The sequence below is a fragment of the Aotus nancymaae genome, unplaced genomic scaffold (genome assembly GCF_030222135.1).
Source record: "Aotus nancymaae isolate 86718 unplaced genomic scaffold, 86718_ANA_hifiasm-v0.15.2.pri h1tg000015l_0, whole genome shotgun sequence".
Taxonomy (NCBI): domain Eukaryota; kingdom Metazoa; phylum Chordata; class Mammalia; order Primates; family Aotidae; genus Aotus; species Aotus nancymaae.
Genome location: NW_026988426.1, coordinates 18,168,411 through 18,192,150, shown reverse-complemented (window position 1 = coordinate 18,192,150; position 23,740 = coordinate 18,168,411). Strand labels below are relative to the sequence as shown.

At 38.9% G+C, this 23,740-nt stretch overlaps 1 protein-coding gene across 2 annotated transcripts in view; it reads left to right on the top strand.

The window, feature by feature from the left end:
* The first annotated feature begins 4,943 nt into the window (after positions 1-4,943).
* The window catches only part of PANK3 (pantothenate kinase 3), a 39,127-nt gene continuing 20,330 nt past the window's right edge, over positions 4,944-23,740 (top strand). The window contains exons 1-5 of one of the 2 annotated variants that reach the window (XM_012461107.3): positions 4,944-5,052; positions 14,597-14,949; positions 17,277-17,530; positions 19,518-19,694; positions 22,096-22,219. In XM_012461107.3, coding sequence (XP_012316530.1) covers positions 5,025-5,052; positions 14,597-14,949; positions 17,277-17,530; positions 19,518-19,694; positions 22,096-22,219 — 936 coding nt within the window. In that variant the 5' untranslated portion in view covers positions 4,944-5,024. The remainder of the gene's footprint in view (positions 5,053-14,596; positions 14,950-17,276; positions 17,531-19,517; positions 19,695-22,095; positions 22,220-23,740) is intronic. The other variant, XM_012461106.3, reaches the window with a different exon arrangement.

The following is a 23,740-nucleotide window of genomic DNA, read 5'->3' as shown; positions in this document are numbered from 1 at the left end:
TGTGGAATAGAGTAATAACAGGAAATAAAAGAGGAAGAGCAGGTTAAGTCTACCATTCAGGATTCTGACTTGCCATGTGACATTCCTGGTAGTTCAGAAGGATGTTTCTATAAAAAAATATAAAGGCCAGGTAAGATGGTTCATGCCTATAACCCCAACACTTTGGGAGGTCAAGGCGGGAGGATTACTAGAAGCCAAGAATTTGAGACCAACCTGGGCAACAAAGTGAGAACCAAAAAAATTTTAAAAATATGCAATTTTTAAATATAAAATTTTAAAAATACAAAAAATTTTAAAATAAGAAAATTAGCTGGGGCCGGGCGCGGTGGCTCACACCTGTAATCCCAGCACTTTGGGAGGCCGAGGTGGGTGGATCACGAGGTCAAAAGATCAAGACCATCCTGGTCAACATGATGAAACCCCATCTCCACTAAAAATACAAGAAATTAGCTGGGCATGGTGGTGAGTGCCTGTAATCCCAGCTACTCAGGAGGCAGAGACAGGAGAATTGCCTGAACCCAGGAGGCGGAGGTTGCGGTGAGCCGAGATCACGCCATTGCACTCCAGCTTGGGTAACAAGAGTGAAACTCCGTCTCAAAAAAAAAAAAAAATTAGCTGGGTGTTGGGTGTTGTGGTGTATGCCTATGGTCCTAGCTACTCAGGAAACTGAAAGGCAGGAGGATGCCTTGAGCCCAGGAGTTGGAGACTGAAGTGAGCTATGATCATGCCACTACATTTCAGCTTGGGTAACAGAGTGAGACCTTGTCTCTAAAAAAAGAACATTCTATACAACAAACATAAAATCTGTAATCAAAATAGTAAATCAAACATAAAATCTGGAATCAAAATCTGTTCTGATCAGTGCCATGTGGTTCCTTATCTTTTACTTAATGAGACCTATGGTCTGATCCCAAATAATGACCTTAGGCAAAATGTCTAAATACAGGAGCTTTCTTCCTTTACTTTACAATAAAAATAACAATCCAAGGCTGAGGCGGGCGGATCACTTGGAGTCAGGAGTTCGAGACCAGCCTGGCCAACATAGCAAGAACCCGTCTCTGCTAAAAATACAAAACTCAGCCAGGCATGGTGGCACACACCTGTATCCCAGCTACTTGGGAGGCTGAGGCAGGCTAATCACTTGAACCCAGGAGGCAGAAGTTGCAATAAGCCGGGATCATGCCACTGCACTCCAGCCTGGGCTACTGAGCGAGACTCCATATCAAGAAAAAAAAAAAAAAAGAATAACAATCCAAATAATAAACATAATCAGGTCAGGCGTGGTGGCTCACGCCTGTAGTCCAAGCACTTTTGAGGCCAAGGCGGGCGGATCACCTGAGGTCGGGAGTTCAAGACCAGCCTGACCAACATGGTGAAACCCCGTCTTAAAAAAAGAAAAATAAATAAATAAATAAATAAATATAAATAAATAAACATAATCATCACTTACTGATCACTACATATATGCCAGACAATATGTTACATGTGTCTTAATCCATTTTCTGTTGCTTATAACAGAATACTTGAAACTGAGTAGGCTATGTTGCTGGGGCTGGTCTGAAACTCCTGGGCTCCCAAAGTGCTGGTATTACAGGTGTGAGCCACCGCACCTGGTCTCACCATGTTGCCCAGGCTGATCTCAAACTCCTGGGCTCAAGCGATTCACCTGCCTTTGACTCCCAAAGTGCTAGGATTACAGATGTGAGCCACTACACCTGGCCTCAGCATCGTTTAATAAAACCACTAGTCCCATGATAACTCGTTAATCCATTAACTCCTTAAATCACCAATCCATGAATGAATTAATACATTCATGAGGGGAGAGCCCTCACGGTCCAATCACCTCTTAAAAGCCTCACCTCTCAATACTGAATTCAGACCATGTTTGAATACAAACATTCAGACCACAATGTTCCCTTATTTGCATTTTTCCTCTAATCCTCATCTCAATCCCATGAGATGTAGGCATCATGATTTCCAATAAGAATCAGAGAGATGGCCAGGCACAGTGGCTCACACCTATAATCCCAATACTTTAGGAGGCTGAGGCAGAGGATTGCTTGAAGCCAGCAGGTCAAGACCAACCTGGGCAGCAAAGTGAGACCCCGTCTCTACAAAAAATAAAAAACTTAGTTGGACATGGTAACACATGCCTACAGTCCCAGCTACTCAGTAAGCTGAGTAGCCACTGCCCCACCCACAGATCACTGTTTGAGGTTACAGTGAGCTATGCTCATGCCACTGCACTCCAACCTGGGCAACAAAGTGAGAGAATTAGAGAGATGAAGTAATTTGCCCATGTTTGTTAACAAGTGGTAGGACCAATATTTGAATTTGTGTTAATGCTTCTTTAAACTTTGAAAATTTTTATTTTATTTTGGAAATGGGTCTCACTATGTCACCTAGCCTGGAGTACAGTTGTTATCAGAAAGGGATTCCGATCCAGACCCCAAGGGAGTGTTCTTGGCTCTCTGCAAGAAAGAATTTGGGGAGAATCCATAAAGCAAAATGAAAGCCAGTTTATTAAGAAAGTAAAGGAATAGGCCGGGTGTGGTGGCTCACACCTGTAATCCCAGCACTTTGGGAGGCTGAAGTGGGTAGATCACAAGGTCAGGAGTTTGAGACCAGCCTGGCCAATATGGTGAAACCCTGTCTCTACTAAAAATACAACAATTAGCTGGGCGTAGTGGTGTGCGCCTGTAGTCCTAGTTACTCGGGAGGCTGAGGCAGGAGAATTGCTTGAACCTGGGAGCAGAGGTTGCAGTTAGCTGAGATCACTCCACTGCACTCTAGCTTGGGCGACAGAGTGAGACTCTGTCTCAAAAAAAAAAAAGTAAAGGAATAAAAGAATGGCTACTCCATATGCAGAGCAGCAGCACGGGCTGTTCAGCTACTTATACTTACGGTTACTTCTTGATTATGTGCTAAACAAGGGGTGGATTATTCATGAGTTGTCCAGGAAAGGGGTGGACAATTCCCAGAACTGAGGTTCCTCCCCTTTTCAGACCATATAGGGTAACTTCCTGCTGTTGCCATGGCATTTGTAAACTGTCATGGCGCCAGTGGGAGTGTCTTTTAGCATACTAATGCATTATAATTAGCATATAATCAGCACTGAGGACAACCCGAGATCCCTTTCAGTGCCATCTTGGTTTTGGTGGGATTAGGCCAGCTTCTTTATTGCATGCTGTTTTATCAACAAGGTCTTTGTGACCTGTATCTTGTGCCAACCTCCTATCTCATCCTGTGACTAAGAATGCCTTAACTTCCTGGGAATGCAGCTCAGTAGGTCTCAGCCTTATTTTACCCAGTCCCTATTCAAGATGGAATCGCTGTGGTTCAAACGCCTCTGACACAGTTGCTATTCACAAACTCTATCACATACAGCCTCAAACTGCTGGGTCTCCCCCCTTAGTTTCCCAAGTAGCTGGGACTGCAAACACACGCCACTGCACCCAGCAAGTTTTTTTAATTTTTGATCATGTTATTTCAAAAAGTAGTTGGGAGGATTAAATTTAAATTGTAAAGTAAAGCACTTCACAAAGTGTCAGCTCTTAGTATGTACTCAATAAATAGTAGTTTGTGTCTTCTCCTGTCCTTCACATCACTCGGCTTATCATCTGCAAGAAGGGACAGGACGCCTCTTTGGCTAATGGGCTTCTTTGACTGGAATGCCCAGTCCTCCATTGCCAACCCTCATTCCATCTGTTGTAAAAACCACTGAATTCCTGGCCATCTAACTGGGCAACAAAAGTGAAGGCCAAAAGAAGATACCCAATGCCATCTGCCCCCGTTCCAGCTGGAGAACTAACATTCTATGAGGCATGGGGAAAGGGTGTCCTGGCTTTACTGTGAGAACTGGAGCATCTAAATTTTCTTCTGTGGGAGTCAGTTTTCACTTTAGAACCAGGGAGCTGGGTTGGAGGGCCCCGAGGGGAATATGGATTGAGGGAAATATGGATGGGTGGCAAAAGGAATGGTCAGCAAGACATTTAACTCCTTGGATCCCGCCCATCTTCAAAATGAAGGACAATAAAATGAATAATTCCATGTGGTTCACAAGGCCCCTGAATTGAAGTAAATCACAAAAAGTGCTTAGCAGAGTCCCATTGACATAAAGCATTCAATTGATGTTACCTCTCTTCCTGCTATTGTCATCATTCCGACCCTAACATTAAGGGTGTCTCTAATTAAGCAAGAGAATTCCTTTGTGAATGACTTTAATTCACCAATATGCTCAAGGGTCTATCTAAAGCATGGCTCTAGAACCCTGAATCTAGCGCTTTCCATGGCCTGACCACCAGCTTTCCTGGCTCAAAGGGAAGTCCAAGAGCGGCCAAACAGGCATGACAGCCTCCGCGAAGAGCTCTTTCCATCTTCTCTTTCCGCGACCTGACGAGGTCTGAGCCTGACTTCCCCAGCCCGCCCATCTCAGCCACCATTGGTCGCCTTCTCGCTGGCGTGACTAAGACCCGGCCCTCTTCTCGCTGGGACCACTCTGAGGCGATGTCTGGAAGCGGAGGGGCCCCGGAGGAGAGGCCGCGATGCATCCTGGGCTTTGTAGTCCACATTCACAACTACAGCCAGAGAGCGGGGCCTCACGAGCCGGAGAACTACAATCCCCAGCAGCGGGGGGAAAGCGGAGCGAGGGGGGCTCGTGTCACGTGGGCGTTCGGCCTGGGCGGGCTATTTCTCAGTACGGCGGCGGCGGCGGCGGCGGCGGAGGTGGCGGCTCCCGGGACCGGGGCCTTTTGTTTGGAGCGGCTGCGGGGAGGCCCCGGAGCGGCGAGGCCGGCGGCCTTCCCCAGCTCGCTGGGTCCCGGCCGCCCCTCGCGGGGGTGGGGGGCCGCCCCCTGGGCCGGGCATCGCCTCAGGCGCCGCCGCCCCGCCCTAGGCCCGCCCCGCCCGGCCTGAGGGGAGGAACCGGCCGGGCCTCGCCGCGCGGCCCATCCACCGCCGGAGTCGTCGCCTCTGCTCTCAGTGCTTCCAGCCCGAGGCCGTCCCTTGCCCCTCGGGCCGACGCCATGAAGATCAAAGATGCCAAGAAACCCTGTAAGATGGGGGCCGGGGCCCGCCGGGTTGGGAGGGCACCCTTGGGCCCCGTCTGAAAGCCCCTTCACTGGGCGGCCTGCTTCCAAGCCTGTCGCTCCTCGCCGGCGCTTAGTCCGGGATGGGGGCGGAGGGGCCGTTTCAGCCCGAGTTCGAGGCTTCCGTCCTTCCCATCCCCCTATCATGCATGGTGAATGCCTGCCGCCCCCTAAGCCCTTTCCTCCCACTTCCTCTTCGAGATCTGGGAGGTGCCAGAGGGAATTTCTGATTAAGATTTTGTCAAACTAAGCTAGAGGTACCAGTCTCCTCTCCCAGCTCTCCCGGAATTCATGTTGAAAAGAGGCGGTCGCGGCTGTCAGGTTGCGCCGGGGGCTCTTAGCACCTGTTTTTACGGATTTCCGGGCTTCCTGCTTGTGTTCTTGAAATGCCGGTGGGTTCCTGGGAGTTGTCACTGTTGTTACATTTAGAGCTTTCAAACGTATGTGCATGCAGCCTGCCAGCGTGTAATTGCCTTGGCTTATTTTTGTTTAGAATATCAACTAGTTCATGTTTGTTTTAGAAAACGCAGATAAACAAAAAAGAAGATAAAATCAACCATATTCCCAGCACCCGGAGCGAACCACTATTAATATTATGGTGAATACTAGCAGAGATTTTTCTATGACTGTATATGCATGTACTTAAAAAAAATTCTTACTACGCTTTTAGAAAGCAGATCTACTTTAATTTGCTTCCTTTTATGTTTATTCTTTTAAAAACCTTTTATTCCAGGAATTGACTTATTTAATCACTCAGCGATTGTGATTGTCATACTTTAACTATAGCCTACCAGAAGGACTAGGCATGTGGGGATTCATGCTCGTGTCTTAAAGTCATGTTGATACTTTGGCAGTTGTTACAATGTTTCATGTAATCTCTTAACTGTTAAGAAATCCTCAACTATAAAACAGGGCGCTGACACCTTCCCTGCCCGCCCATCAGGGTTCCTGTAAAACTCATCTGAGAGGCAACAAGCCAGAACCCTCTGAAAAGTACAAATTCCTATTTAAATGTAAGGTAATTTGGTCTTAACTTTACAGGTGAGGAAATTGAACTTACTGAGCCCCAGAGTAACTTTTCCAAGGATATACCAACCATGTGCTATGAAGTTCATAACTCTAAGTGGACTGACTCATAATACAGTGTTCTTTCTCCTGCACCCATGGGGCATTGTCTAAGTACTTTATCTGGTAGTCTCATCTGTTAACATTTTTTTTAAGAACTATTTATGATAACTTAATAAATCTTGTCATAGTTGTTCGAGTCTTTAGTTGATGTGAAGGCTTAAATGAAAAGTAATATAAAGAGACTTTGAATTTACATTTGCTGAATTAAACTAATGCATCTTAAACAGGTACAGTAATTAGAACACTTGGACATCTTCCCTCACGCATAGGTTTTCTCTGCTTGTCTTAGAATTTCGATTTGGTGAACAGTGTATGTATGATCAACTCAAATTTTGACTCTTCTGGTGGTGGTTATTTTCTTTTGTCATGATAGTGATTTGATTACTTAGATTTGAACATACTAATTATCAGGTACGAGTACCACCTCCTTCAAAGGTGTGTTAGAAGAGATTATAAAGATTATTATGAGAAGTTTATAAGATAGGGCCAGGTACAGTGGCTCACACCTGAAATCCCAGCACTTTGGGAGACTGAGGCAGGAGTTTGAAACCAACTTGGGCACCATATTGAGACCTCATCTCTACCAAAAATAAAAAAATAAAAGATTAGCCGGGCATAGTGGCACACCACTGCTGTCCAGCTAAAGTCTTAAAAATACACATTAGGTTGAGAAATATAAGAATACCCCTTTTTTCCCCACAATAAGTTGATTATTAGAACAATGTGGTACGTTGTGAAACCGTTAATCATAAAATGGAATCATGTTGAAAATCTGGTCAGTTACTATGATATAGAAGCCTAACATAACATTTCCCAGTTTTTTGTATGTAAAAAGTAAATTTATTGTTTGTAGTAAAGAACATCACATTTTGTGTGTGGGAAAGAAAGTATTTCAACCATGAACTGTCCTGGATAATGAAAAATAAATAGGCCGGGTGCAGCGGCTCACACCTGTAATCCCAGCACTTTGAGAGGCCTAGGCGGGTGGATCACGAGGTCAGGAGTTCGATACCAGCCTGACCAACACGGTGAAACCCCGTCTCTACTAAAAATACAAAAATTAGCCTGGGCGCGGTATCCCAGCTACCTAGGAGGCTGAGGCAGGAGAATTGCTGGAACCCAGGAGGCAGAGGCTGCAGTGAACTGAGATGGTGCCACTGCACTCCAGCCTGGGCAACAAAGCGAGACTCCATCTCAAAAAAAAAACCCCAATAATAATATTAATATTCTTTTAACTTTTAAATCACTCAGGTTAACGAAAGGTATATTTGTTTTGTTTTTGAATACCTGTATGGGATTTTTTTGGCATAATTATAACATTTATTGGTCACTTGGTACGTGTCTGGCATTTTCTTTATATGCATTGCATCATTTAACTGCATACTAGAAGAAGCTGTATATCATATTGGCTAAACAAGTGACCTTGGCTTCACATGTATCCTTACATTATTCGCCTAAGTGTTAGAAAATATTGCTTCAGATACATTACCAGTATCTTTACAGGTTATAACCAAATGCATATGTTAACCAGAAAATTTAAAAAGGAATTGGTTTCATTCTTTAAATTGTATAACTGGAAGATTAGCATTTGAAATTATGTGTTAATTCAACCCCAGGGAAAGGAAGGAAAAAGTCAAACCTGTGTTACTCTCTTCCCTGCCTGACATGATTTCTCAAGGTGCAGGTTTTTAAGCTTATGTTTGGGTTACCTGTGTAGCATGTAACTGGATTAACAAGGTGATAGTAAAAGGTGATACATATATTTCAGGCTGGGCGTGGTGGCTCATGCCTGTAATCCCAGCACTTTGGGAGGCTGAGGAGGGTGGATCACTTGAGGTCAGGAGTTCGAAACCCGCCTGTCCAACATGGCGAAACCCCATCTTTATTTAAAAAAAAAAAAAAAGATACATACATTTCAGTGTGATGTGGTATAGGTTTTGAGTTTGTGCTTTATTGACCTAATGAGTAAGGTACTTGAAATTTTTGTTAAGACCAGAGAAAATGGTATAGCATATATGTGTAGTTTGCTTCTGTGTAATTTGATTGGCCTGTTTGTAAATTCAGTTATTGCAGAAGAATTACCACTTCCATTAGATGGTTGGGGTAGTAGTTTTAATATAGCTCCCCTTAGAAATAAATAATTTACTAAAGAAAAAACAAGTGAAGCTGTCCTAAGGAATCATAATACTGAAGGTGTGAAGATGATTATTTTCTTAGTCTATTTCGGAACAAAAACCATTTTTGTTTGGAATGATTATTGAGAATAATGAAATGTCATATCCGGGAAGTTGAAGCGTATCTAGAATGTAACAGTGTACGTGCTCACTTTAGAATTTTGTTCTTTAAAATACTTTACGTTTCAAGCATTTTTCACACTGGTTTCACTTTGTGCCTAAAGAACAATTAAGTCCTAATTTGGTTTAGTATCTCCCCCCACCATCTGTGTTTTTTTCTTTCTTTTGAAATGAGGTCTCACTCTGTTACGCAGACTGCAGTGCAGTGGCATCATCTCAGCTCACTGCAATCTTGGCCTCCCAGGCTCAAGCAATCCTTCCCACTCAGCCTCCCTAATAGCTGGAACTACAGGCACTCGCTACCATGCCCAGCTAATTTTTTTGTGTTTTTGGTAGAGATGGGGTTTTGCCATGTTACCCTTGCCAGGCTGGTCTTGAACTCCTGATCTCAAGCGATCCTCCTGCCTTGTAGAGTGCTGGGATTACAGGCATGAGTCATGTTCCTGGCCAGGATCCCTTTAGGCTGAAATCTGCATGGGACCAGTAGCGATTAAATAGCTCTTTTTTTTAGTGATTGTTCTCTGCTTCCTTAGCAGCACTTAGTAAGGTACCAAGTTTATCGCACCTTGTTAGAAATTAACAGTCTGCTCTTGTGGCTAGATAGCTTCTGATATTTAGTATTTTAAAAGGTGATTGGACAAGATTTCTTCTTTCGCATATATAATGCGTCTGGTAAGAAATAGCACTTCATCCTTGTAGTAGTTTGAGATATTTTTGCTAAATATGGGGAACTAATGTCAACCTTTATAAGACCACTTGAGACATAGAATAAGAGCTATTATTTTGTTAAAGGCAGAATGAACAGATCTTAAGAGATTCTAAGAATTCTCACGGTCTGGGACTATATATTGGCCATCATCAAAGTGCTTACATTTGTATAATGTGTGCTTTATTTTGCTTTTTAAATATATATTTTGATTCTTTTTTTCACCTTGGCAAGGAATGTTTTATTCTGAAAAAGAAAAAAAATAAGGAATGTTTGGGTTATATGCTGTAAGTAGGCTGCTTATGCACTGGTGACCTACTCTTCAAGGGTCTTGGCCACAAGCAGCAAAGCTATAAATATGTAGATACTTGCTTGATTTCTTAGGAAACTGATATTTTTCTCTTTTTTTCTTTTTTGAAATGGAGTCTCACTGTTGTTGCCCAGGCTGGAGTGCAGTGATGTGATCTCTGCCTCCCAGGTTCAAGCAATTCTCCTGCCTCAGCCTCCTGAGTAGCTGGGATTACAGACAAATGCCACCATGCCCGGCTAATTTTTGTATTTTTGGTAGAGACAGGGTTTCACCACATTGGCCTGACTGACCTCAGGTGATCCACCCAACTCAGCCTCCCATAGTGCTGGTATTACAGGTGTGAGCCACCGCGCCCGGCCAGGAAACGTATCTTTCTTACCTCATAGAACTATTAGGTGGACCTGTGGTTGTACTTAATATCTGTATATTTACTCATATTTTCATTCCAAATAAGCAAAGTTTGAGCTTCATGCCCTCCTTATTTTGGTGACAATATGTGAATCATAAGTAATTTTGTGGATACACTGGAAAATACACGTTGGTAATTAGACCACTTATTTTTTTTTTTACCTTTCACCCTGCCCCCTAGACCACTTATCAAATGATAGGCGTGTATCATAATTGAGAATTTGTGTCTCTTCTGTTTGTCCTGCCTTCTTTGTGCTTTTTTTTTTTTTTCTTTTTGGCCTTGCTGAGGTTCTGTATCTCATGCTTTTTAATAGTGATTATTTTTCTGGCATAAAGAAATTAATTCCTGAACTCTGTTGAATTGAAAGGATCTCAGTTTAAAAGGTGGCCATTACCAGCCACCAACTTTTCTTTTTTTCTTAATTGGAGTTACAGCAGGGCTGAGTTCTCTTTCAGTCCTACTTCGTTGATTTTAAGGAGAAAATTGTCATAACTGATATGTGCTATGAATAATAGAAGGAGCGTGTAATTTTCTGGTTTGCACATTATGGTTACTAAGAAATCAACATCTGCAGGATAGCTTCTCTAGTTAACCTTTCTTTCTTTTTGTTTTTTTTAAGACGGGGTTTCACCATGTTGATCAGGCTGGTCTTGAACTCCCGACCTCAGGTGATCTGCCCGCCTTAGCCTCCAAAGTGCTTGGATTACAGGTGTGAGCCACCATGCCTGGCCAACCTTTCTTTAAAAACAGCACTCAAGGAACATATTTCTAGTAGACTAGATGTGAAATGAGTCTTGGGCTTTTTACATTGTTGATTTTTTTTTGAAAAACCTACCTCTTTGGGCAGTAACTTAAGAAAATAGTATTGTTTTTCCAATTTAATTTACAGTATTTTATAAAACATTGTGTTTCTCTAGTCTAATACACTAATAAGTGGGTTACAGGTTTGAAATTTAATAATTTTGTTTCATGAGTTAATAGTTATTTATGCCTTATGTACACATTTTATAATATTCTGAAGTATCTAATATAGTTTTAAAACACATGAGAGATTAAATATATGTAATACGGCTTTGTTTAGGAATTTAGAGAGAGAGAGAGAGTGTGTGTGTGTGTGTGTGTGTGTGTGTGTAAAATACAGATTCATTATCCCTTATCTGAAATGCCTGAGACCAGAAGTGTTTAGTGTTTCAGATTTCAGTTTCATTTGGGTTTTAGAATATTTGCCTTATATGTGTTTGCTTACAGGTTGAGCATCCCTAATCTGAAATTTTAAATGCTCTCTTAAGCATTTCCTTGGAAGCCTCATGTCAGTGCTCTCAAGGTTTCAGATTTTTTATCTCAGAATTTTGGATTAAGGATACTCAGCTTTTAGTGTATTTTGTCACCTTTTATGTGTTTATCTTTAACGCTTCACTACATGCGTGTTACTGAGTGGCCAGAGTATGTGTTTTGTAATTGATTGTTGATATACCTTTGGAATCAGAATCTTTGGTACTCATTTGTAGATTTAGAAAAGTAGGTAATTTATTTCTCCAATGTTTAGTGTATAAACTTGAACTCTTTTCTTGGACATTAAAGTTCCTTTGAAACTTAATTAATGATTTTGTGTAAGGATGAAAAGTTCTTTGTGTAAGTGTTAATTGGGATTTTTGCTTTCAAGAATGACAGTACCCAGATATTTATAAACCTGGGAGCAGAGACTTTTGGCTGAAAATAAAAATGGCATGAACTTTAAACTTGGTAATGTATTAGCTTTGTAGTCTGCTCCCTGAGTGACATTTTTATATTTGTGTGTCTATTTTAACACCAATGTTTGTTTGACACAAGGCACAGAAAGAAAACCTGCAAATATTTTTTAAAAATATATTTTGAATTTTGGAAAATAAAGGTTTCTAGCTTAATCTAACCCTGTAGAAATTTTTCTATCTCAGAATGTACTTGATGTAACAATAGTGATTTCCACCCCCCCACCAACAGAATTTTCTAGAATCAACCAGTCAAGTAGGAGAATTCATTTTGGTTATTTAATATCAGAAGGATGCCTTTGTTTTATCTAATGCCCATTGAAAAGTGTCCTAATAACATGTTTAAACAGATTGGGACACTTCTCTTTTTTTTAGACAGAGCCTTGCTCTGTCTCCCAAGCTAGAATGCAATGGCACAATCTCAGCTTACTGCAACCTCCGCCTCTTGGGTTCAAGCAATTCTCCTGCCTCATACTACCAAGTAGCTGGAATTACAGGTGTGCACCACCAAGCCAGCTAATTTCTGTATTTTTAGTAGAGATGGGGTTTCACTATGTTGGCCAGGCTGGTCTCGGAACTCCTTATCTCAAGTGGTCTACCTGCCTTGGCCTCTCCAAGTGTTAGGATTACAGGCGTGAGCCACTGTGGCCCCTGTGCCAGCCAGATTGGGACATTCTGAAGGAATCTCTGGTTTATGGGATAAAGAGATCTGTTCCTGTTGTTTTGTTTGTGTTTGTCCAAGCAAACACCTGGTATGAACTTACCCTCTTTTAGTATTGCTGCTACCGTTCTTTTCAAGTACATGTTACTTAAAGATGGCCTTTGTTGGCTGGGCGCAGTGGCTCATGCCTGTAATCCCAGCCCTTTGGGAGGCCAAGGAGGGTGGATCAGGAGGTCAGGAGATCAAGACCATCCTGGACAACATGGTGAAATCCCGTCTCTACTAAATATATAAAAATTAGCTGGGCGTGGCAGTGTGCGCCTGTAGTCCCAGCTGCTCGGGAGGCTGAAGTAGGAGAATTATTTGAACCTGGGAGGCGGAGGCTGCAGTGAGCCAAGGTCTTGCTGCAGCACTCCAGCCTGGGCCAGCGACAGAGCGAGACTCCGTCTCAAAAAAAAAAAGGCCTTTGTTACTAGTCACTCGACAAAACTGAGAAAATTTAGTCCGTTTCTTCTGCTTATGTTGCTTAGTTATTTATACCTGTCTGTAGATGATAGGAAAATATTGCATTTGGCTCTAAGCTGCCCCCTGGCTTCCCCAATTATGGTTCAAAGTCATTTTGCTTTTTTAAAAAAATCTTTTTTTCCTGTACTGGGAAGAACCTTCCCAGAATACAGAATACTATTTCTTTCTTAAGATTATCTGTAATGTAGCTCCAGATCTGTAATTTGAGTTTCAAATATAAAGACAAATGAGCTGTTTCTCCAAAAGAAGATAATGAGGATTACTCCTTCCTCATATTCAAACTTATGTGCTACTTTTAGTAAATGTGTGAATTCTTAAGTGGAGAAATGTATAGAATCCTTTCTCATTGAATTATATGTTCCTGGTTTTCTAATGGCACACACATACCAATTAAGTTAAATGAGTAAGAAAAATTTTAGAATTAATTTTTATTTACAACTTTTACATAAAATCTGTTAAATATATTTTGTTGCCAGACATTTTAACCCGTGTATCTTGTGTATTAAACTCTTTTTGAGTCTCTTGTTGTTAAGATCCCAGAGAATAGAAATATATATTTTTAGGATGGAATCTTGTTACTGACACCTAACAGTTTGACCTTAGGCAAGTTTGTAATTGCTTTGCCTCCTTGTCTAAGTGGTACACTTAACGGAGCAATCTTATGGGGGTACTGAGGAATAAATGAACCTTTATGTGGTTACCATGTTTCTGGCAGATAGTGCACGCTCAGTAAATGTTAGCTGTAATTCTGTAGAGAACTGAATGAATCAGTTATGCTTTAATCTAAGTATAAAAATTTGAATTTTGTAATTCATGCTAGATTGAGCGTTCCTTGAGGGCAGGTATTTTATCTTCCTTATTTGCATTCCCATTTCCTGGTGTAGAGGAGATAATGATTACTTATTGAAGGTAATTGCTTTTTGGGTTTGTTTGTTTTTTATGACAGGATCTCACTTTGTTACCTAATCTGCAGTGTTCAGACATGGCTCACTGCAGCCTCAACCTCCTGGACTAAAGTGATCCTCCTGCCTCAGCCTCCCATAACTAGGACTACAGGTGCATGCTGCCACGCCCGGCTAATTTTTAAATTTTTTGTAGATGGGATCTTGTTATGTTGCCAAGGCTGGTTTCAAACTCCTGTCCTCAAGCAGTACTCCCACCTCAGCCTCCCAAAGTGCTGGGATTTCAGGTGTGAGCACTATGCCCGGCAGGAATTGGTTTTTAAGGAGGCACTTTTCTCCTGGGTTACTTGAAGTGATAACAGGCCAATTTTATTGTATTAAAATGTTTATAGAAACAGATTTTCAGGCTCTTGGTGATGACCTATTTATTGAAGAAAAAAAGATCTGAATTTTTTTCTCATTTGTAGAGCACATGGTAAGTATTTAGTAAATGAAAAGGAGTGCCTACAGGGCCAGAAATAAAAAGATCCTGGGTCAGCTGTAAGCACCCTATACGTTTTTTAGAAAATATGTTAATAAGACTTTGAAGGGAGAAAGGTGAGTTCCACATAGAACATGTGTCTTACCCAATACATATTATTGCCTGAATGCATGATGCAGAGTAAATGAAGTTTGTGGCTAATTATTTTCTAGTTTGTGTTTCTAAGATGGATGCATGTATATATATATAATGTGTGTTTGTGTGTGTCTGTGTGTGTGTGTGTGTGTGTGTGTGTATATATATATATATATATATATTTTTTTTTTTTTTTTCTTTCTTCCATAGCTTTCCCCTGGTTTGGCATGGACATTGGGGGAACTCTAGTAAAGCTCTCGTACTTTGAACCTATTGATATCACAGCAGAGGAAGAACAAGAAGAAGTTGAGAGTTTAAAAAGTATTCGGAAATATCTGACTTCTAATGTAGCATATGGATCCACCGGCATTCGGGATGTACATCTTGAACTGAAAGATTTAACACTTTTTGGCCGAAGAGGGAACTTGCACTTTATCAGGTTTCCAACCCAGGACCTGCCTACTTTTATCCAAATGGGAAGAGATAAAAACTTCTCAACATTGCAAACGGTGCTATGTGCTACAGGAGGTGGTGCTTACAAATTTGAAAAAGATTTTCGCACAGTAGGTATCTTTTACTCAAAACTGAAAATTAATACCTGTTAGTTTTTAAATATGAGGGTAGGTTTCCATCTAGCATGTTCCTTAATTCTCCTAGCACATGCAGGGGAAATATGTATTCATGATTTCCTTTCACTTGGGGCATTTTAAACACATTTATGGGATGACTAAACATTACCCAGATTTGGGCATGTTGTTGCAAATAATATTTGGTAAAACTTGTTTAGGGCTGTACTACAGAGCTACAGTAAAAGGGGACTTGGGGACATTAATGAATTTGGCATTGTACAAAGCCAGATATAAATGAAACTTGCATTATTCTCACTATTGTCCTACATTTCATGGTTTTTGGAATATTACTTATTCAAATAATGTTAATCTTCCAGGGCCATCTCCTTCTAAAACCCAAAGTTTGGAAACCAGTGTCTTCTGGTTAGTATAATAGACACCTGAATGAAAATCTGTTACCCTTTCTGTTTTTACATTGTCAATCCTTCCATGTTCCTGTGTCAAATGGGGTGATTTGAATGGATATGCCAGGAGAACTATGAGTATTGTTTTGAGTCATGTGCTGTTAGCAGTTTGCCATCTTCTAGTCTTTAACATTAGAATGAGAGTTCAAAGAGTGGTTTGCCAAACGTCTAGTCTTTTCCATTAGAATAAAGAGTGGCCTTGTTTAAGGCCATTGAAATTTGTTTTTCCTGAAAATGTAAATGTGAATAATTTCTCAAAATCATAAGAAAATACTGTTAATGGAACGTAAAGGCTGATGTGAGAGGATCACTTGAGGCTAGGAGTTTGACCAGTCTGGGCAACATAGCGGGACCTGGTCTCTACAAAAAAAAAATTTTTTAATTAGCTCGCATAGTGGCCTGTGCTTGTAGTCCCAGCCACTTGGGAGGCTGAGATGGGAGGATTGCTTGAGCCCAGGAGATTGAGGTTGCAGTGAGCTGTGATTCAGCCATTGTGCTCCAGCCTGGGTGACAGTGAGGCCATGTCTCCAAAGGAATATAAGTAACTTAAATGGCTTATATAAGTGAGACCCTTGTAATTTGGGGTAAAGATCTATAATACTGTATGAAAAGAGGTGCCATGGGAGCACAGAGTAGTAATACCTAACAACTCCTAGAGAGTTGAAGAGGTTACGAGAGGAAGTGATGTCTAAGCTGCAATGTTTTATAATAATACACTTTTTACTAACCTGAAATAATGAATTTAATAATTTCAAACTAATACTCAAAACTATATTATAAAGACAGGAGATTAAGATATCATTGATCATTCAGAAATTAATCTATCAGTGGGTAGATTAACAAAGAGTATGATCATTCCAGAGGACATCATGAAGCAGTTATATGCTTGTAGCTATGCATAGATTCATCATGAATACCAAAGCTCCAAATGCCAGATTGATATGGTATGTTCTAATCAGATACCATAAATGGCATTGCTGTTGGTGACATGACCTTCCAACATGCTAAACAAACACTTGGTAAAATTCCAAACAGTAAGAAGTACAATATTCCCATGCTTTATATGGTGGTTCAGTTCCTAGCAAATTTGGTATGTGTTTAAAACTATGTGGGTTGGGCATAGTGGCTCAAACCTGTAATCCCAGCACTTTGGGAGGCCAAGGTGGGTGGATCATTTGAAGTCAGGAACTGGAGACCAGCTTGGTCAATATGGTGAAACCTCACCTCTACTAAAAATACAAAAATTAGCCAGGCTTGGTGGCGGTAATCCCAGCTACTCAGGAGGCTGAGGCGGGAGAATCACTTGAACCCGGGAGGTGGAGGTTGCAGTGAGCTGAGACTATGCCATTGTACTCCAGCCTGGGTGACAGAGCTATACTTCGTCTGAAAAATAAATAAATTAATTAAAACAAACCATGGGATAAATACTTTTGTTTTTATATACACAGACATATAGGTAAAATAACTTTGTCCTTCTCTAGGCTCAGATAATTATAAATAATTTTCCTGCTGCCACTATAAAAATGACTGACAGAACACTAAAAAATAATGCATAGATGGGATAATTCTTTGGTTTGCAGAAATGTTCACCTATTAAAGATGTCTGGCATCCCAAGTCCCTGCCCACTAAATGTCAGTTTGGTCCTTTTTTTCTCCCCATCATTTAGAAAGCTAGTAGTGAGGTGGTATCACCCTCACTGAGGACCAGTGGGCTAGATTAAATAAATCCCTAAGAGATTTTGACATGAAATAAAATGAAAATGTGGGGGTCATAGATTATTTTTAAATTTTGTGAAGTAGTATAGGGAAATTATATAGTTGAGTTGTTTTTGAATGTCATCCTTTTTTTTTAAACAGATTGGAAACCTCCACCTGCACAAACTGGATGAACTTGACTGCCTTGTAAAGGGCTTGCTGTATATAGACTCTGTCAGTTTCAATGGACAAGCGGAGTGCTATTATTTTGCTAATGCCTCAGAGCCTGAGCGATGCCAAAAGATGCCTTTTAACCTGGATGATCCCTATCCACTGCTTGTAGTGAACATTGGCTCAGGAGTCAGTATTTTAGCAGTCCATTCCAAAGACAACTATAAACGCGTGACTGGGACAAGGTAGTGACATTTTCAGTCATATTGCTGCATTCACATTTTTTATACACAAGTTATAAAATCAGTATAATAATGCTGTTTTCACCAGGAAAAGAACATGTATTTGCACAACAGCATTGTTTTTTTTTTCTTTTTTTTCTTTTTTTTTTTTTTTGGTAAGTAAAAGAGGGTGCCATATTGCCCAGGCTAGTCTCGAAGTCCTGAGCTCAAGCAATCTGCCTGTCTCAACCTACCAAAGTGCTGGGGTTACAGGCATCAGCCACCATGCCTGGCCAACAGACAATGTATTTTTATAAGACGTGTATGTCAGGACTCAAACCGAAATTATTAAATGTTTATTAGTCAGCATCAGTTGGCATCAAAATTTCCATAATGGTAAAAGTGAATTTTTATCTATAATGAATCTAGTAACATTTTTTTCTAAAATTTATCTGAAGAACATTTACTTAGAAGCAACTGTTCTTTTGATTTTAAAACTTTACTATCTGTTTATATTTTGTTCTTTTTTCCAAAGCATTTTTCTTTACCTATCTTTTACTTTTTAGTAGATATTAATATATGGACACCTAGCTTGCCACATGCTGAATAGGTTTGCATTTAAACTGCAGCATTAGATAACATTGTAATTTATTCTTGCAGGATGAATTAATGTGATTTCTTTGTGTGATAGCATTAATGTTCCCAAATAGCCCACAAACTTTTCTCCAATACCTGAAATACGAATGAGAAATAAAATTTAAAAATCATGATTCTTTTATGTATTTTATCAACTTTACAGAGAGGTGAAGACTCCTGTTTAAGGAAGCAAGATTTCGGGATACCTTAGATTGATTTGTGAATAAACTCATTTTAATTTTAAAGTAATTATGTTTAAATTATATTTAAATTTAATTAGTACTTTATTTTTATGGTGGCTAAAAGTTTACCTCTGTTTTAATTCTCAATGCCAAAGAATTATACACTACTATTACCTTCTTCAGTTAACTCTAAAAGTTTAGTCTGTTAACTAAATCCATCAGTGATTCAGGGATAGAACTTGCTAAAAATTTAGGTGAGACTAGAAAGCAAAGGTGTAAAGTTTAGGAATTAGATATGATTTCATTCTGTGAGCATATCCAAAAGAATAATAGAACCAAATAAATTTCTGTAGTTGACATGTTGGCCAGCTGGACATAAATTTACTCATTGTATTTATGTCTAGGGCATGTTAAATGTTAACGTGTCACATTGAATTGACTTCATCCATGTCAGACCAAGTAAATAAGCCTTTCACAAAATCATTTCTTGGAAACCATTTAAAATTACAAGGCCTGGCATGGTAGTTCATGCCTATAATTCTTGCATTTTGGGAGGCCAAAGTGGAAGATTGCTTGGGGTCAGGAGTTCAAGACCAGCCTGGGAAACGTAGTAAGACCCCCCCCATCTCTACAAAAATATATACATATATTCTAGCCCAGTGTGGTGGCATGCATTTGTAGTCTAGCTACTGAGGCTGAGATAGGAAGATTGATTGAGCCCAGGAGTTCGAGGATGCAGTAAGCTATGATCATGGTCACTGCACTCCAGCCTGAGGGACAGAATGAGACCCTGTCTCAAAAAAAAAAAAAAAAAAGAAAAAGTAAAGATTTTCTCTTTGTAATTACTATGGTACTAATTTTTTATTTATTTCTTTTTAATGCACACACAAAAATTTGTTTTTGGTGACTACAGAGTGTAAGGTATTGGGTGAAGACTTTGGGAGATATTTAAGAGGTCTTTCCTGTCCTCATTTCCACCAAGTGATTTTTTTTTTTTTGGTTTATTCTTTGATCTAACAAGTTTGGTTTTACTAAACAATTTTTGTTGCCTTCATTATGTTATTTCAGCACTTAGCATTAGTCATAGATTTTTTAATGTGTGTTTTTTGAATACATGAATGATCCACCCTTTTAGTTTAGCAAAATAATACAATGTATGAATGCAACTTAGCAAGTTTCTTTATTTTCTTTAGCCTTGGAGGGGGTACCTTTCTGGGTTTATGCAGTTTATTGACTGGCTGTGAAAGTTTTGAAGAGGCTCTTGAAATGGCATCCAAAGGTGACAGCACACAAGCTGACAAGCTGGTCCGTGATATTTATGGAGGAGATTATGAAAGATTTGGTTTGCCAGGTTGGGCTGTAGCATCTAGGTAAGTTTAACATTTATGTAATAAGTTATGGAACTTAAGTAATTCAAGTTGCTTATTTAGTTTTTGGAAAGCAATATTACAGAAAGTTGTAAGGATGCTTTCTCTTACCCATTTTCGGTTCCACGTTTTGAACATTGATGTCATTTAAAAATTAAGTTTACATTAAGAAATCTACCCTGAGTGTACCTTGTAAGAAACTTTTTTTTTTCTAATTTTTTAGTGTCCTTCCAGTGTTTCTCTATGCAAATACAAATACATATTCTTTCTTTTCTCCCCATATACAAAAGGTAATCTACCATTATATGGCATACTATATATATATAAAGTATCCATATACCCTAGAAATCTTCACATGTTGTTGTTGTCCTTATTTTATACATGTGTAGGCCTATGTGTAGGATAAGTTCCCAAAAGTTGTACTGCAAATGCATTTTTGAGATACCGTTAATTATGCAAAGGAGCAGTATTGTTTCACTTTCACCAGCAATAAATGAAAGTGCCTGTTTCACCAGTAGAGTGCTAACTTTTGCATTTTTGCAAATCAGATGGACAAGTGGTATCTTAATGTAATTTTAAGTTGTGTTTCTCCTACTAACACTGAGGTTAAGAACCTTGCATATTTTATTTTCTGTGAGTTATTATTCTATGTTCTACTTTTCTGTTGGATTGTTATACTGTTGAATTTATCAGTCTTTTCTTTTATGGCTTCTGGATATTGATTCATAGTAAGTAAGTCTTCTACATTCCAAATATATAAAGGAATAAACCCTTGTTCTGCTACGTTAATGGTGATATTTTTATATTTAAATATTTGATTTACTTATAGTTTATCTTAGGGTATTATGTGAGGTACAGATCATGCTTTCATTTTTCAGCGTTTTTTTTTTTTTTCTTTTAGAAGGCTCTAATATCCAATGGTCCATCTTTATTTCACTAATTTGTGATGTTTTTTTTTTACATATGCTGGCTTTTCATTATTCTGTTGATATATCACCATTATACTTCTAGCTTTATAGAGGCATAAAAGTATGTTTTAATCTCTAGAAGGGCTAGTTTTATCCCTTTGCTTGATTTTCTATATGAACTTTACAAGCATTTTCTCTATTACAAAGTTTTTTTTGGAATCTCAGTAAATTTACATATTAACTTATGGAAAAATGATATCTTTATAGTAAGTATTGCTGTCGAAGAACTTAGGTTGTCTTTCTATTTGTTTAAGGCTACTTTTGTGCCTTTCACACATTTAAAGAGGCCTCTCCAAATATGTCCATACATTTTTTCCCCCCTAGATAGCTTCAGGACATATACATGGTTTTTTAAATCGATTTCCTAAATATTTTACATTTACCGTTCTGTTATATATCAGTCTTAACCTCCTATTACACTTTCTAACCATTGTTGCTTGTGCACCCCAAGTTCTTTGTCAGGGAATCCAGTGCCCTTTGTCTCATTCTTCAGTAATATCTCCTGCCTCTCCCTCACATAGATGCTTCATTCTGATCAACATTGTGGTTTCATAGATGTTTTCATTTCTCATTTCTGTGTGCCTTTAACCTTTAGTTGCCTCTGCCTAAGATTTTCCTTCTGTTTTTTTCTGGCTTTTTATGGTCCTTTTACTCTGAAAAGCCCTGTCTCATACCTTCTTAACTTTTTCCTCTTACCACAGTAATAAAAGATCTTTTTTTCTTTGTATTTCCAAGGTTAGCCTTTGTTTGTTTTTTCCTGTTACTGTTAGTGTTTCTCTTGCTGTCTCTTGTATCTAGGCCTGCATTGTCCATTACGGTAGCCTCTAGCCACATCAAGCACTTGGTGTATGAGTGCCATGTTGAAATGATGACATTTGAATGTATTGGCTTAAATGTACAATTAAAATTAATTTCACTTGTTTATTTTTACCTTTCTAATGTGGCTAATAGAACATATATGAAATTACATATTACTCATATTTTATTTCTGTTGGACAGTGCTGCACTAGAGTAATTCACTGTTTGAGGGACTATTTGTGTCTCCAGCAAAAACTTTGGTATGTCATAAATGTTTCTTGTGACTGAATGAAAACAAATTTGAAGTTAAAGCTGAGATACTTTCGGAAACATTTTGTAATTTTGACTGTTAATTTGTTTTGAATCAGGTTTACAAATGAAGATATTTTAGTAATCTTTGCTTTCTTATAATAACTATGCTTTTTTTGAGATGTAATTTTAACCTTAATCCTTTGAAAGGTATTACTTTATACTCTTGCGTAGATTTTTTTTATTAGTTTGTTTTAGCTTATCCCTATGTGTTTCTACTTTTTGGTCCTAATTTTATAAAAATATCCAGGTTGTAGATATATCTGTTAATACGTAAAATGTTGCATTTTATCAGAAGATTTGACTTTTATTTTTCATTTTTTCTGCAGTTTTGGGAATATGATTTATAAGGAGAAGCGAGAATCTGTTAGTAAAGAAGATCTGGCAAGAGCTACTTTAGTTACTATCACCAATAACATTGGTTCTGTGGCACGAATGTGTGCTGTTAATGAGGTAAAAAACACAAAACTTGAATTATAAAAATGTGAATGCTACATCTAGCAGGGCTTCTTCACTTTCCCTAAGCAGGCCTCTGGGACTGAGATGTAGCCAATTAAACACCAGGACTCATTAGGTATATATGTTACATATGTTAGGTATATGTTGCTGTATTACCTTTAAAGATTAAGTAGCAGATAATTCAAATTGAAATAAGGGATATTTATCCAGAAATTTTTTTCAGAAAAACACAACCTAAATCCCTTGAAGATAGAAAATTCTAAGCATAAGACATTTTGAAGTAACTACTTTATGAAAGCAGTTTTTTTAGTCTTAATGTTGCATTTGGATGGGAGCTGTGCTTACCACTGTACCACCAATGCTTAATGTTGCATATGTTGCATTTGATTAGTGGAATACTTGGAAGTTTTCTTACTGCCCTCGGCTTCTTTACAGTGCTGCCTTGTTGCATATGGATCAAGCAGCATTGTACAGGGCTATGAAGGCATTGAGACCTGTTCTTCATGATACTTGAGTGGTGTTTATTGTTTGTTCCAGGAAAACTGTGAAAAGCATATATTGTTAGATTGATCATATAGTTGGGATTTTTTTTGTTTGGAAGAGAATGAAAAAAAAAAAAAATATATATATATATATATATATATGCACACGTGTGTGTGTGTGCGCGCGCGTGCGCACATATATATATATTTAATTCTAGCTTCCTTATATAATAATAGATATATTCGCCCATTTAATTTTTATAAATATCAAATACTTTAAATGGATTGGGAAGTAGGCTTTTTGATCAAACCCTTACTTTGTTCATTCACTCATTTATTCATTGAGTAAATATTTACTGATTACCAGATGCCAGACATTGTTCTGGGTATTTGGAATATATTAATGAAGAAGACAAAGATCTGGCTTTGTGGAGCTTGCATTCATTCTGGTGATATATTAAGTAGATTGTTTAGTATTAGGTGATAAATGCTTATTTTTAAAAAAGAGATCATCAAACAGGATAAAGAGGATTGGGAATAGGGCAGAGAGTGGTAGAGAACAAATTGCCAAGTAATTGAAGGTTAAAGGAAAGCTTTACTGAAAATGTGATTCTCAGGCAGAGCTTTGAAGGTGGTGAGGGGGAAACTGTGCATGTAGACATTTAGAGGAGAAAGCTTCCAGCAGAGAGAACAACTATGCAAATCCTCTGAAATATTCTATATTTAAATCCAGAACTTGATCTCATCAGTTTTTTTAATAACTTAAGAAACTTAAGTGTTAGTTGGTTGATGGAGCTACTAGTAGACCATTTAACCTCGATTTGGGTAATATTTCACTTTGGGCACTGACAACAATTTGGGACCTTCGTTCTTAACCCTGTATGTCTAAATTTCCACTGGCCAATTGAGCTAACAATAACTAAGGCCATGTTTTACAGTATCCCAACTTACGTACAAAGATTTCTACTCAAGAGTCAATATCGTGAGAGTCAAAACACCAGTTCCCCTATCTAAGATTTCCTAATCATAAAGG